This window comes from Nerophis lumbriciformis, linkage group LG10, assembly GCF_033978685.3.
Source record: "Nerophis lumbriciformis linkage group LG10, RoL_Nlum_v2.1, whole genome shotgun sequence".
NCBI classification, from domain to species: Eukaryota; Metazoa; Chordata; class Actinopteri; order Syngnathiformes; family Syngnathidae; genus Nerophis; species Nerophis lumbriciformis.
The window spans coordinates 3,341,014-3,357,500 of NC_084557.2; the positions used below are offsets into that span (position 1 = coordinate 3,341,014).

Genomic DNA, 16,487 nt, shown 5'->3' on the forward strand with positions numbered 1-16,487 from the left:
CTAGCACCTGCCAAATACGCGTGCCCGACCAACGCTGCTTGCAGCTTTAATTATTATTATTATTATTTTTTCTTCCGCCGCCACTTTGAGCTGCAATTTGACCCACTTAACATGCTTCAAAACTCACCATATTTGACCCACACATCAGGACCTGCGAAAATTGCCTTTTAATAAAAAAAAAAAACGAACCACAAAACTCACAATTGCGCTCTAGCGCCCCCTAGGAAAAACAACAACAACTAGACTGCCTGTAACTCCCACTAAGAAGGTCGGAGAGACATGAAACAAAAACCTCTGTGTAGGTCTGACTTAGACCTAGATTTCATAATGGTACATCCCCGGGCAAAAATCAACAGGAAGTTGGCAATTCCCCTTTCAAAACAAAAAAGTACTAAAAACAGTAACTTTTGCCTCTTTGAGCTGTAATTTGACCCCCTTAACACGCTTCAAAACTCACCAAACTGAACGCACACATCAGGACTGGCAAAAATTGCGATCTAATAAAAAAACCTAACCCCAAATTTAAAAATTGCGCTCTAGAGCAATTTGTGAATAAAACGGAGAAAAAACTGCTCCTCGGAAGAAAAAAATGACAAAACTGCCTGTAACTCCCACTGGGAAGGTCGGAGAGACATGAAACAAAAACCTCTTCGTAGGTCTCACTTAGACATACATTTCATAAATTGACACCCCCCAGCAAAAATCAACAAGAAGTTTGCTATTCCCCCTTCAAAACAATTTTTTTGTAAAAACCGGTCACCTTCCTTCAAAAACTATCTCCTCTGAGCGCGTTTGTCGTTTCGGCTTCAAACTAACACAGGAGAGAGATTAAACCCTTGTGTATAAAATAAGAGAACAGCGTTTTAATACCTGCTCCGGTTTTGATTTTATGACCCTTCAAAGATCCGCTGCGCTGATGCTGCTTCGCTGCTGTTTTTTTAAGATGGCTGCTTAAAAGCAGGAAGCACCAACGTGCCCACACAATGCAGACAAGGTAGGTACACTAGACAAAAGTCTTGGGACACTTATGACTACCACCGGATAAAAGTATTGGGACACTTAGGCCGAAAACTGGACAAAAGTATTGGGACACTTAGGCCGAAAACTGGACAAAAGTATTGGGACACTTGAGACTACAACTTGACAAAAGTATTGGGACACTTAGGACTACAACTTGCCAAAAGTATTGGGACACTTGGGACTAAAACTGGACAAAAGTATTGGGACACTTAGGACTAGCACCTGCCAAATACGCGTGCCCGACCAACGCTGCTTGCAGCTTTAATTATTATTATTATTCTTTTTTCTTCCGCCGCCACTTTGAGCTGCAATTTGACCCACTTAACATGCTTCAAAACTCACCATATTTGACCCACACATCAGGACCTGCGAAAATTGCCTTTTAATAAAAAAAAAAACGAACCACAAAACTCACAATTGCGCTCTAGCGCCCCCTAGGAAAAAAAAAAACAACTAGACTGCCTGTAACTCCCACTAAGAAGGTCGGAGAGACATGAAACAAAAACCTCTGTGTAGGTCTGACTTAGACCTACATTTCATAATGGTACATCCCCGGGCAAAAATCAACAGGAAGTTGGCAATTCCCCCTTCAAAACAAAAAAGTACTAAAAACAGTAACTTTTGCCTCTTTGAGCTGTAATTTGACCCCCTTAACACGCTTCAAAACTCACCAAACTGAACGCACACATCAGGACTGGCAAAAATTGCGATCTAATAAAAAAACCTAACCCCAAATTTAAAAATTGCGCTCTAGAGCAATTTTTGAATAAAACGGAGAAAAAACTGCTCCTCGGAAGAAAAAAAATGACAAAACTGCCTGTAACTCCCACTGGGAAGGTCGGAGAGACATGAAACAAAAACCTCTTCGTAGGTCTCACTTAGACATACATTTCATAAATTGACACCCCCCAGCAAAAATCAACAAGAAGTTTGCTATTCCCCCTTCAAAACAATTTTTTTGTAAAAACCGGTCACCTTCCTTCAAAAACTATCTCCTCTGAGCGCGTTTGTCGTTTCGGCTTCAAACTAACACAGGAGAGAGATTAAACCCTTGTGTATAAAATAAGAGAACAGCGTTTTAATACCTGCTCCGGTTTTGATTTTATGACCCTTCAAAGATCCGCTGCGCTGATGCTGCTGCGCTGCTGTTTTTTTAAGATGGCTGCTTAAAAGCAGGAAGCACCAGCGTGCCCACACAATGCAGACAAGGTAGGTACACTAGACAAAAGTCTTGGGACACTTATGACTACCACCGGACAAAAGTATTGGGACACTTAGGCCGAAAACTGGACAAAAGTATTGGGACACTTAGGCCGAAAACTGGACAAAAGTATTGGGACACTTGGGACTACAACTTGACAAAAGTATTGGGACACTTGGGACTAAAACTGGACAAAAGTATTGGGACACTTAGGACTAGCACCTGCCAAATACGCGTGCCCGACCAACGCTGCTTGCAGCTTTAATTATTATTATTATTCTTTTTTCTTCCGCCGCCACTTTGAGCTGCAATTTGACCACTCTTAACATGCTTCAAAACTCACCATATTTGACCCACACATCAGGACCTGCGAAAATTGCCTTTTAATAAAAAAAAAACGAACCACAAAACTCACAATTGCGCTCTAGCGCCCCCTAGGAAAAAAAAAAAAAAAACTAGACTGCCTGTAACTCCCACTAAGAAGGTCGGAGAGACATGAAACAAAAACCTCTGTGTAGGTCTGACTTAGACCTAGATTTCATAATGGTACATCCCCGGGCAAAAATCAACAGGAAGTTGGCAATTCCCCCTTCAAGACAAAAATGTACTAAAAACAGTCACTTTTGCCTCTTTGAGCTGTAATTTGACCCCCTTAACATGCTTCAAAACTCACCAAACTGAACACGACCACATCAGGACTGGCAAAAAATGCGATCTAATAAAAAAAACCTAACCCCAAATCTCAAAATTGCGCTCTACCGCAATTTTGGAATAAAACGCAGAAAAAAATGACAAAACTGCCTGTAACTCCCACTGGGAAGGTCGGAGAGACATGAAACAAAAACCTCTATGTAGGTCTCACTTAGACCTACATTTCATTCATTGACATCCTTCAGCAAAAATCCACAGGAAGTTTGCAATTCCCCCTTCAAAACCATTTTTTTTTTAAAAACGGTCACCTTTCTTCAAACATTATCTCCTCTGAACAAAAGTATTGGGACACTTAGGACTACAACTTGACAAAAGTATTGGGACACTTCGGACTAAAACTGGACAAAAGTATTGGGACACTTAGGACTAGCACCGGCCAAATATGCGGGCCCGACCAACGCTGCTTGCAGCTTTAATTTTCAAATTGTGTTTATAATTCACATGGTTTTCTCTCTGAATGCACGTAAATAAACATTTGCAAAAGTCAGCTAACAATGGAGCTAATGGAAGTGGATCTATTCCGCCTATAAAAACCTCCAATGGTGTCTGATATACCCCCTTGAAGTATACATTCATAATAACACGTCACATTGATGAATTTTGGTCATTTTAAGCATTTATTAATCTCAAAGACACGTCACAATTTTCGCTATTTCCTTCATGAACAACTGCTCTTATTATGGCGGACTTCATGAGAGACAGCAACTATTAGTTTGGGACAAACGATGATCCAGGACCTGGTATTTTTGAGCGTGAACATAAGAAGGATGCGTTGCGAGTTTTAGAAGCTGAGTAATACGCAGCTCCAGCAAGTAGCACAACCTCAGCTGCTAATTTCCCCCCTGACAGGACTTTAGATGAAACTGATAAAAGGGCAAATGTGGTGCGTTCAAGAAAACCACTCAAGAAATACAAACTACGAGTCTCACCTGGATGGCGGATGCGTATTGTTCTAGTCTGCCGCCGATCTTGGAGACCATTGGGGAGTGTGAGGATCTGACGCTGGAACACAAGCAGACATGATGAAAGATCAACATCCATCCATCCATCCATCCATCCATCTTCCTCCTGCTTATCCGAGATCAGGTCTCAGCCTATGAAGTGAAGCCCAGACTTCCCTCTCCCCAGCCACTTCGTCCAGCTCTTCCCGGGGGATCCCGAGGCGTTCCCAGGCCAGCTGGGAGACATAGTCTTCCCAACGTGTCCTGGGTCTTCCCTTTGGCCTCCTGCCAGTCGGACGTGCCCCAAAGACCTTTGGGTGGCATCCTGACCAGATGCCCCAACCACCTCATCTGGCTCCTCTCCATGTGGAGGAGCAGCGGCTTTACTTTGAGCTCCTCCCGGATGACAGAGCTTCTCACCCTATCGCTAAGGGAGAGCCCCGCCACCCGGCGGAGGAAACTAATTTCGGCTGCTTGTACCCGTGATCTTGTCCTTTCGGTCATAACCCAGAGCTCTGTTCATGTTGATGACCCATGACCGCTGCGCCAGATCCACTACTAACCACATTGTGAAGTATGCGGACCACACGACAGTAGTGGGCCTCATCCGTGACAACAACGACATGGACTACAGGGAAGAGGTGAAACATCTGGTTGACTGGTGCAGAACCAAAAACCTGGTCCTGAATGTCGACAAGACCAAGGAGATCATCGTTGACTTCAGGAAGCACCAGTCCAGCCATGCTCCACTCTACATCAACAGCACAGCAGTGGAGATAGTAAGCAGCACCAAGTTCCTGGGGGTGCAGATAACTGACAATATAACCTGGTCCCTACACACCGGAGCTCTTGTAAAAAGAGCTCAGCAGCGCATGCACTTTTTGCGTGGGATGAAAAGAGCACAGCTCCCTCCCCCCATTCTCAGCACATTCTACAGAGGCACTACAGCGAGCCTACTGACCAACTGCATCTCTGTCTGGACTGGAGCCTGCAATGCCTCAGACTGGAAGTCTCTCCAGAGAGAGGTGAGGACGGCGGAAAAGATCATCAAGACTCCTCTTCCTCCTATCCAGGAGATGGTAAAAAGGCGCTGCCTGACCAGGGCTCAGAAAATCTGCAAAGACTCCTCCCACCCCCACCAAGGACTGTTTTCACTGCTGGACTCTAGAAAGAGGTTCCGCAGCCTCCGAAGCAGAACCTCCAGGTTCTGTAACAGCTTCTTCCCTCAGGCCGTAAGACTCTTGAACGCATCATAATTATCCCCTCGACTCCCCCCAAAATGGATTAACTCGCTGGAATAAAAAAGACAATATAACATACATCCATAAACGTGGATGCATGTGAAAAAGTGCAATATATTTATCTGTACAGTAATCTATTTATTTATTTATTTATTTATATATGCACCTTATTGCTTTTTATCCTGCACTACCATGAGCTTATGTAACAAAATTTCGTTCTTATCTGTGCTGTAAAGTGCAAATTTGAATGACAATAAAAAGGAAGTCTAAAGTCTAAAGTCTAAAATGACCATAGGTGAGGATGGGAACGTAGATCGATTGGTAAATTGAGAGCTTTGCCTTCCGGCTCAGCTCCTTCTTCACCACAACGGATCGATACAGCGTCCGCATTACTGAAGACGCCGCACCGATCCGCCTGTCGATCTCACGATCCACTCTTCCCTCACTCGTGAACAAGACTCCCAGGTACTTGAACTCCTTCACTTGGGGCAGAGTCTCCTCCCCATCCCGGAGATGGCACTCCACCCTTTTCCGGGCGAGAACCATGGACTTAGACTTGGAGGTGCTGATTCCCATCCCAGTCACTTCACACTCGGCTGCGAACCGATCCAGTGAGAGCTGAAGATCCTGGCCAGTTGAAGCCATCAGGACCACATCATCTGCCAAAACAGAGACCTAATCCTGCAGCCACCAAACCAGATCACCTCAACGCCTTGACTGCGCCTAGAAATTCTGTCCATAAAGGTTATGAACAGAATTGGTGACAAAGGGCAGCCTTGGCGGAGTCCAACCCTCACTGGAAACATGTCAACATAACAATGTTTATCATACTTAGCTACAAAATGACTTGCCTCTTCTGTCTAAAATGACCATAGGTGAGGATGGGAACGTAGATCGATTGGTAATAAATTGAGAGCTTTGCCTTCCGGCTCAGCTCCTTCTTCACCACAACGGATCGATACAGCGTCCGCAATATTAAAGACGCCGCACCGATCCGCCTGTCGATCTCACGATCCACTCTTCCCTCACTCGTGAACAAGACTCCCAGGTACTTGAACTCCTTCACTTGGGGCAGGGTCTCCTCCCCAACCCGGATATTGGCACTCCACCCTTTTCCGGGCGAGAACCATGGACTCGGACTTGGAGGTGCTGATTCCCATCCCAGTCACTTCACACTCGGCTGCGAACCGATCCAGTGAGAGCTGAAGATCCTGGCCAGTTGAAGCCATCAGGACCACATCATCCGCAAAAAGCAGAGACCTAATCCTGCAGCCACCAAACCAGATCCCCTCAACGCCTTGACTGCGCCTAGAAATTCTGTCCATAAAAGTTATGAACAGAATTGGTGACAAAGGGCAGCCTTGGCGGAGTCCAACACTCACTGGAAATATGTCAACATAACAATGTTTATCATACTTAGCTACAAAATGACTTGCCTCTTCTGTCTAAAATGACCATAGGTGAGGATGGGAACGTAGATCGATTGGTAAATTCAGAGCTTTGCCTTCCGGCTCAGCTCCTTCTTCACCACAACGGATCGATACAGCGTCCGCATTACTGAAGACGCCGCACCGATCCGCCTGTCGATCTCACCATCCACTCTTCCCTCACTCGTGAACAAGACTCCCAGGTACTTGAACTCCTTCACTTGGGGCAGGGTCACATCCCCAACCCGGAGATGGCACTCCACCCTTTTCCGGGCGAGAACCATGGACTTAGACTTGGAGGTGCTGATTCCCATCCCAGTCACTTCACACTCGGCTGCGAACCGATCCAGTGAGAGCTGAAGATCCTGGCCAGTTGAAGCCATCAGGACCACATCATCTGCCAAAACAGAGACCTAATCCTGCAGCCACCAAACCAGATCACCTCAACGCCTTGACTGCGCCTAGAAATTCTGTCCATAAAAGTTATGAACAGAATTTGTGACAAAGGGCAGCCTTGGCAGAGTCCAACACTCACTGGAAACATGTCAACATAACAATGTTTATCATACTTAGCTACAAAATGACTTGCCTCTTCTGTCTAAAATGACCATAGGTGAGGATGGGAACGTAGATCGATTGGTAAATTGAGAGCTTTGCCTTCCGGCTCAGCTCCTTCTTCACCACAACGGATCGATACAGCGTCCACATTACTGAAGACGCCGCACCGATCCGCCTGTCGATCTCACCATCCACTCTTCCCTCACTCGTGAACAAGACTCCCAGGTACTTGAACTCCTTCACTTGGGGCAGGGTCTCCTCCCCAACCCAGAGATGGCACTCCACCCTTTTCCGGGCGAGAACCATGGACTTAGACTTGGAGGTGCTGATTCCCATCCCAGTCACTTCACACTCGGCTGCGAACCGATCCAGTGAGAGCTGAAGATCCTGGCCAGTTGAAGCCATCAGGACCACATCATCTGCAAAAAGCAGAGACCTAATCCTGCAGCCACCAAACTGGATCCCCTCAATGCCTTGACTGCGCCTAGAAATTCTGTCCATAAAAGTTATGAACAGAATTGGTGATAAAGGGCAGCCTTGGCGGAGTCCAACCCTCACTGGAAACATGTCAACATAACAATGTTTATCATACTTAGCTACAAAATGACTTGCCTCTTCTGTCTAAAATGACCATAGGTGAGGATGGGAACGTAGATCGATTGGTAAATTGAGAGCTTTGTCTTCCGGCTCAGCTCCTTCTTCACCACAACGGATCGATACAGCGTCCGCATTACTGAAGACGCCGCACCGATCCGCCTGTCGATCTCACGATCCACTCTTCCCTCACTCGTGAACAAGACTCCCAGGTACTTGAACTCCTTCACTTGGGGCAGAGTCTCCTCCCCATCCCGGAGATGGCACTCCACCCTTTTCCGGGCGAGAACCATGGACTTAGACTTGGAGGTGCTGATTCCCATCCCAGTCGCTTCACACTCGGCTGCGAACCGATCCAGTGAGAGCTGAAGATCCTGGCCAGTTGAAGCCATCAGGACCACATCATCCGCAAAAAGCAGAGACCTAATCCTGCAGCCACCAAACCGGATCCCCTCAACGCCTTGACTGCGCCTAGAAATTCTGTCCATAAAAGTTATGAACAGAATTGGTGACAAAGGGCAGCCTTGGCGGAGTTCAACACTCACTGGAAACATGTCAACATAACAATGTTTATCATACTTAGCTACAAAATGACTTGCCTCTTCTGAGCCGATTTGCTCAAGAATTCCGCCTTCTCCCCGATCTGCAGGAAGAGAATCAAGTGTTAGGTTGTCCAAGAGTTCTGGAGGAGGACTAGTCTACTCAGGTCGAGTCGTCCTGCTGCTCGTTTCCAACATGGGAGTCGTCTGTTTTGGAACATTGTGCTGATATTGGCTACAATAACACCAGATCCCACATCTCACTCTAACACCGTGACGGCTGGTCCTTTAGGATTTATTCCAAATGGTCATTTCACAGTTTACGAAGTAAAAATGGTCTTGATCTTTTTAGCAGAAAGCTAGCAACTATCAAAGGATTAAAAACATCCACAATGATTGATGACTAAGTCTTGGGTTCAGTGGACATCATCTGGCTGGAAATGATAGAAGAAGCTGACAAAATACTTTGAAGTGGTGTTAGAGACATTCATGAGAAATATTCACCAGTGTCAATGTTTGTGGAAATTATTTGAAATGAATTTTACTCGCGGTATTTGCAAAATGTGTTCTTATCTCGCACAACTTAGAGGAAATATCTTCACTTTTTCAGTGGATGCATTTAGAACATTGAATATGAATATGAATATGAATACCTCGGTGGTTCTCCATTTTATATATATATATATATATATCATACTTGCCAACCTTGAGACCTCCGATTTCGGGAGGTGGGGTGTGGGGGGCGGGGGCGGGGAGGGGGCGTGGTTGGGGGCGGGGCGTGGTTGGGGGCGTGTTTAAGAGGGGAGGAGTATATTTACAGCTAGGATTCACCAAGTCAAGTATTTCATATATATATATATATATATATATATATATATATATATATATATATATATATATATATATATATACTAGAGATGCGCGGATAGGCAATTATTTCATCCGCAACCGCATCAGAAAGTCGTCAACCATCCGCCATCCACCCGATGTAACATTTGATCAGAACCGCACCCGCCCGCCATCCGCCCGCACCCGCCCGTTGTTATATATCTAATATAGACGATGCAAGGCATTAGTGAGGTTATAAAGCTTTTGCCTGTTAAAGAAAGGAGACTGAGCCAATGCAGCACAGACATTCGCGTGCCACGCTGTCACGACCCAGACGCACACCAGTGCCCAATCATATGGGAGCCGCGCTGAGCGCACCTCCAAGCGCGTCTCGCTGCCGGCGACGGCCGGGTATGGGCCCAACGCTCCAGCGCCATTCATTTTCAGGGCTAGTTGATTCGGCAGGTGGGTTGTTACACACTCCTTAGCGGGTTCAGCAGCCATGGCCACCGTCCTGCTGTCTATATCAACCAGGGTGAGCCCCACCCCTTTCGTGAGCGCACTGCGTGCGGAGTGACCCCTGTTACGTGCCCCCGGCAACAGGGGTGGCGGGCAGGTAAGCTGCGCGGGCGGAGCGCGCGGAGTGACCCCTGTTACGAGCCCCCGGCCACGGGGGTGGCGGGCAGGTAAGCTGCTTACCTGCTGCGCGTGACGCCGGCCGCGGCGAAGGCGGACGAGGCGGGGTGTCGGTGCGGTGGGCGCGGTGGTGACCCTGGACGTGCGTCGGGCCCTTCTCGCGGATCGCCTCAGCTACGGCTCCCGGTGGGGCCCTCTCGGGGGAAGGGGCCTCGGTCCCGGACCCCGGCGAGGCGTCGGGGGCCTTCTCCGCTCCGTAAAAGTGTCCATCTCTTTTTCTTTTTTTTCTTCTGTTGTGGCATATGCTGCAGGTGCCTGCTCGTTTTTCGTATGTGGGTAACAACATTTAACTATGTATATATATTTCCGAATTGGTTTAACTGCCACCCGCCTGAATCTATTTAAAATCTAATTTTTTTTTTATTTCAACCGCCCGACCCGACCCGACCCGACCCGACCCGACCCGACCCGACCCGCGGATAAAATCTAATTTTTTTAAATTTCATCCGCCCGATCCGCGGATAATCCGCGGACTCCGCGGTTGTGCCCGCAAACCGCGCATCTCTAATATATACATATTATATATATATATATATATATATATATATATATATATAAAAGAAATACTTGAATTTCAGTGTTCATTTATTTACACATATACACACACATAACACTCATCTACTCATTGTTGAGTTAAGGGTTGAATTGTCCATCCTTGTTCTATTTGTCACTATTTTTCTAACCATGCTGAACGCCCTCTCTGATGATGCATTGCTGTGTGGCACGCACAAAAGTGCTTTCATCAAATGCACTAGATGGCAGTATTGTCCTGTTTAAGAGTGTCACAACATTGCTGTTTACGGCAGACGAACTGCTTTACGGTAGACAAAAACGTGACTACTGTTGTTGTGTGTTGTTACCGCGCTGGGAGGACGTTAATGAAACTGCCTAACAATAAACCCACATAAGAAACCAAGAACTCTCCCTCCATCATTCTACAGTTATAACGTCATTGGGCAGGCACGCTGTTTATATTGTGTGCCTGAATTTCGGGAGATTTTCGGGAGAAAATTTGTCCCGGGAGGTTTTCGGGAGAGGCGCTGAATTTCGGGAGTCTCCCGGAAAATCCGGGAGGGTTGGCAAGTATGATTGATATATATATATATATATATATATATATATATATATATATATATATATATATATATATATATATTTATATATATATATATATATATATGTATATATATATATATATATATATATATAGAAAGAGAGAGAGAGAGAGAGAGAGAGTAACTTAGCTACATTTAATGGAGAGTAACTTGTAGCTTAGCTACATTTAATGGAGAGTAACTTGTAGCTTAGCTACATTTAATGGAGAGTAACTTGTAGCTTAGTTACATTTAATGGAGAGTAACTTGTAGCTTAGCTACATTTAATGGAGAGTAACTTGTAGCTTAGTTACATTTAATGGAGAGTAACTTGTAGCTTAGCTACATTTAATGGAGAGTAACTTGTAGATTAGCTACATTTAATGGAGAGTAACTTGTAGCTTAGCTACATTTAATGAGAGTAACTTGTAGCTTAGTTACATTTAATGGAGAGTAACTTGTAGCTTAGCTACATTTAATGGAGAGTAACTTGTAGCTTAGCTACATTTAATGGAGAGTAACTTGTAGCTTAGCTACATTTAATAGAGAGTAACTTGTAGCTTAGTTACATTTAATGGAGAGTAACTTGTAGCTTAGCTACATTTAATGGAGAGTAACTTGTAGCTTAGTTACATTTAATGGAGAGTAACTTGTAGCTTAGTTACATTTAATGGAGAGTAACTTGTAGCTTAGCTACATTTAATGGAGAGTAACTTGTAGCTTAGTTACATTTAATGGAGAGTAACTTGTAGCTTAGTTACATTTAATGGAGAGTAACTTGTAGCTTAGCTACATTTAATGGAGAGTAACTTGTAGCTTAGTTACATTTAATGGAGAGTAACTTGTAGCTTAGTTACATTTAATGGAGAGTAACTTGTAGCTTAGCTACATTTAATGGAGAGTAACTTGTAGCTTAGCTACATTTAATGAAGAGTAACTTGTAGCTTAGTTACATTTAATGGAGAGTAACTTGTAGCTTAGTTACATTTAATGGAGAGTAACTTGTAGCTTAGCTACATTTAATGGAGAGTAACTTGTAGCGTAGTTACATTTAATGGAGAGTAACTTGTAGCTTAGCTACATTTAATGAAGAGTAACTTGTAGCTTAGTTACATTTAATGGAGAGTAACTTGTAACTTAGTTACATTTAATGGAGAGTAACTTGCAGCTTAGCTACATTTAATGGAGAGTAACTTGTAGTTTAGTTACATTTAATGGAGAGTAACTTGTAGCTTAGCTACTTTTAATGGAGAGTAACTTGTAGCTTAGCTACATTTAATGGAGAGTAACTTGTAGCTTAGTTACATTTAATGGAGAGTAACTTGTAGCTTAGTTACATTTAATGGAGAGTAACTTGTAGCTTAGCTACATTTAATGGAGAGTAACTTGCCATCACTGATTCCAAGTTATGTTTATTAAATCAAGGTGCACCATGTAAACAAGGCTACATAGTGTGTGATTCCCAAAACATGGACACAAATAGCAAAGGACCGACTGTAAACACACACAAACACACACTATTGGACTGGAAATTCCCTCTAACTCTAAATTTGGCGAGGCTACGAGTCATTTTGAGTTGAAGCACATAAATATGCTAGCAACCCTTGAGTGGACACAAACATTACAAGTGTCGCACTTCATGTCGCATAAACAACCCCAGTGAGATGGGACTTCACCAGTATGCTCATTTGAGGATAAATAGATAGGAAAATGTCACAATGTCAGTTTTTTCCCCCCATGAATGTTCTGAATCCCTGGATGGAGTCTAAGGGAGTCGCTTGATTCCGCCTCTAAAGCACTTAAAAATCATCCAAACACTTCCATTAGTGTTTTATATACATGATGTAAGTATATATGTAATGTACTTGTTAATATTTATAATAACAATATCATTAATACTTGTTAATATTTATAATAACAATATCACTCATACTTGTTAATATTTATAATAACAATATGACTAATACTTGTTAATATTTATAATAACAATTTCACTAATACTTGTTAATATTTATAATAATATCACTAATACTTGTTCATATTTATAATAACAATATCACTAATACTTGTTAATATTTATAATAACAATATGACTAATACTTGTTAATATTTATAATAACAATTTCACTAATACTTGTTAATATTTATAATAATATCACTAATACTTGTTCATATTTATAATATTAATATCACTAATACTTGTTAATATTTATTATAATAATCATATCACTAATAATTGTTCATATTTATAATAACAATATGACTAATACTTGTTAATATTTATAATAAAAATACGACTAATACTTGTTAATGTTTATAATAGCAATATTACTAATACTTGTAATATTTATCATAACAATATGACTAACACATGTTAATATTTATAATAACAATATTACTAATACTTGTTAATATTTATAGTAACAATATGACTAATACTTGTTAATATTTATAATAACAATATTACTAATACTTGTTAATATTTATAATAACATTATGACTAATACTTGTTAATATTTATAATAACAATATTACTAATACTTGTTAATATTTATAATAACATTCTGACTAATACTTGTTAATATTTATAATAACAATATGACTAATATTTGTTAATATTTATAATAACAATATTACTAATACTTGTTAATATTTATAATAATATCACTAATAATTGTTCATATTTATAATAACAATACCACTAATACTTGTTAATATTTATTATTATAATAATATCACTAATAATTGTTCGTATTTATAATAACAATATGACTACCGGGTAATACTTGTTAAAAGTTATAATAACAATATGACTAATACTTGTTAATATTTATAATAACAATATTACTAATAGTTGTAATATTTATCATAACAATATTACTAATACTTGTTAATGTATATAATAACAATATGACTAATACTTGTTAATATTTATAATAACAATATTACTAATACTTGTTAATATTTATAATAACATTCTGACTAATACTTGTTAATATTTATAATAACAATATGACTAATATTTGTTAATATTTATAATAACAATATTACTAATACTTGTTAATATTTATAATAATATCACTAATAATTGTTCATATTTATAATAACAATATCACTAATACTTGTTAATATTTATTATAATAATAATATCACTAATAATTGTTCGTATTTATAATAACAATATGACTAATACTTGTTAATATTTATAATAACAATATGACTAATACTTGTTAATATTTATAATAACAATATTACTAATACTTGTAATATTTATCATAACAATATGACTAATACATGTTAATATTTATAATAACAATATTACTAATACTTGAAATATTTATCATAACAATATTGACTAATACTTGTTAATATTTATAATAAAAATATGACTAATACTTGTTAATATTTATAATAACAATATGACTAATACTTGTTAATATTTATAATAATAATATCACTAATATTTGTTAATATTTATAATAACAATATTACTTATACTTGTTAATATTTATAATAACAATATCACTAATACTTGTTAATATTTATTATAATAATCATATCACTAATACTTGTTAATATTTATAATAACAATATCACTCATACTTGTTAATATTTATAATAACAATATCATTAATACTTGTTAATATTTATAATAACAATATCACTCATACTTGTTAATATTTATAATAACAATATGACTAATACTTGTTAATATTTATAATAACAATTTCACTAATACTTGTTAATATTTATAATAATATCACTAATACTTGTTCATATTTATAATAACAATATCACCAATACTTGTTAATATTTATAATAACAATATGACTATTACTTGTTAATATTTATAATAACAATTTCACTAATACTTGTTAATATTTATAATAATATCACTAATAATTGTTCATATTTATAATAACAATATCACTAATACTTGTTAATATTTATTATAATAATAATATCAATAATAATTGTTCGTATTTATAATAACAATATGACTAATACTTGTTAATATTTATAATAACAATATGACTAATACTTGTTAATATTTATAATAACAATATTACTAATACTTGTAATATTTATCATAACAATATGACTAATACATGTTAATATTTATAATAACAATATTACTAATACTTGTAATATTTATCATAACAATATTGCTAATACTTGTTAATGTATATAATAACAATATGACTAATACTTGTTAATATTTATAATAACAATATTACTAATACTTGTTAATATTTATAATAACATTATGACTAATACTTGTTAATATTTATAATAACAATATGACTAATATTTGTTAATATTTATAATAACAATACTACTAATACTTGTAATATTTATAATAACAATATCACTAATACTTGTTAATATTTATAATAACAATACCATTAATACTTGTTAATATTTATAGCAACAACATGACTAATACTTGTTAATATTTATAATAAAAATATGACTAATACTTGTTAATATTTATAATAACAATATGACTAATACTTGTTCATATTTATAATAATAATATCACTAATACTTGTTAATATTTATAATAACAATATTACTTATACTTGTTAATATTTATAATAACAATATCACTAATACTTGTTAATATTTATTATAATAATCATATCACTAATACTTGTTAATATTTATAATAACAATATCATTAATACTTGCTAATATTTATAGCAACAACATGACTAATACTTGTTAATATTTATAATAACAATATGACTAATACTTGTTAATATTTATAATAACAATATGACTAATATTTGTTAATATTTATAATAACAATACTACTAATACTTGTAATATTTATATTAACAATATCACTAATACTTGTTAATATTTATAATAACAATATCATTAATACTTGTTAATATTTATAACAACAACATGACTAATACTTGTTAATATTTACAATAACAATATGACTAATACTTGTTGATATTTATAATAACAATATCACTAATACTTGTTAATATTTATAATGACAATATCATTAATACTTGTTAATATTTATAGCAACAACATGACTAATACTTGTTAATATTTATAATAACAATATGACTAATACTTGTTAATATTTATAATAACAATATGACTAATATTTGTTAATATTTATAATAACAATACTACTAATACTTGTAATATTTATAATAACAATATCACTAATACTTGTTAATATTTATAATAACAATATCATTAATACTTGTTAATATTTATAACAACAACATGACTAATACTTGTTAATATTTACAATAACAATATGACTAATACTTGTTAATATTTTTAATAACAATATTACTAATACTTGTTAATATTTATAATAACAATATCACTAATACTTGTTAATATTTATAATAACAATATTACTAATACTTGTTAATATTTATAATAACAATATCACTAATACTTGTTAATATTTATTATAATAATCATATCACTAATAATTGTTCATATTTATAATAAGAATACGACTAATACTTGTTAATATTTATAATAACAATACTACTAATACTTGTAATATTTATAATAACAATATCACTAATACTTGTTAATATTTATAATAACAATACCATTAATACTTGTTAATATTTATAACAACAACATGACTAA

The 16,487-nt window shown here is 37.7% G+C and overlaps 1 protein-coding gene across 2 annotated transcripts in view; it reads right to left on the bottom strand.

The window, feature by feature from the left end:
* Nucleotides 1–16,487, bottom strand: part of LOC133612741 (uncharacterized) — a 98,691-nt gene that overhangs the window by 23,288 nt on the left and 58,916 nt on the right. For both annotated transcript variants that reach the window (XM_061970412.2, XM_072913893.1), the window contains exons 10-11: nucleotides 8,293–8,336; nucleotides 3,862–3,934 (exon numbers count right to left, since the gene is read on the bottom strand). In XM_061970412.2, the coding sequence (XP_061826396.2) occupies nucleotides 3,862–3,934; nucleotides 8,293–8,336 (117 nt within the window). The remainder of the gene's footprint in view (nucleotides 1–3,861; nucleotides 3,935–8,292; nucleotides 8,337–16,487) is intronic.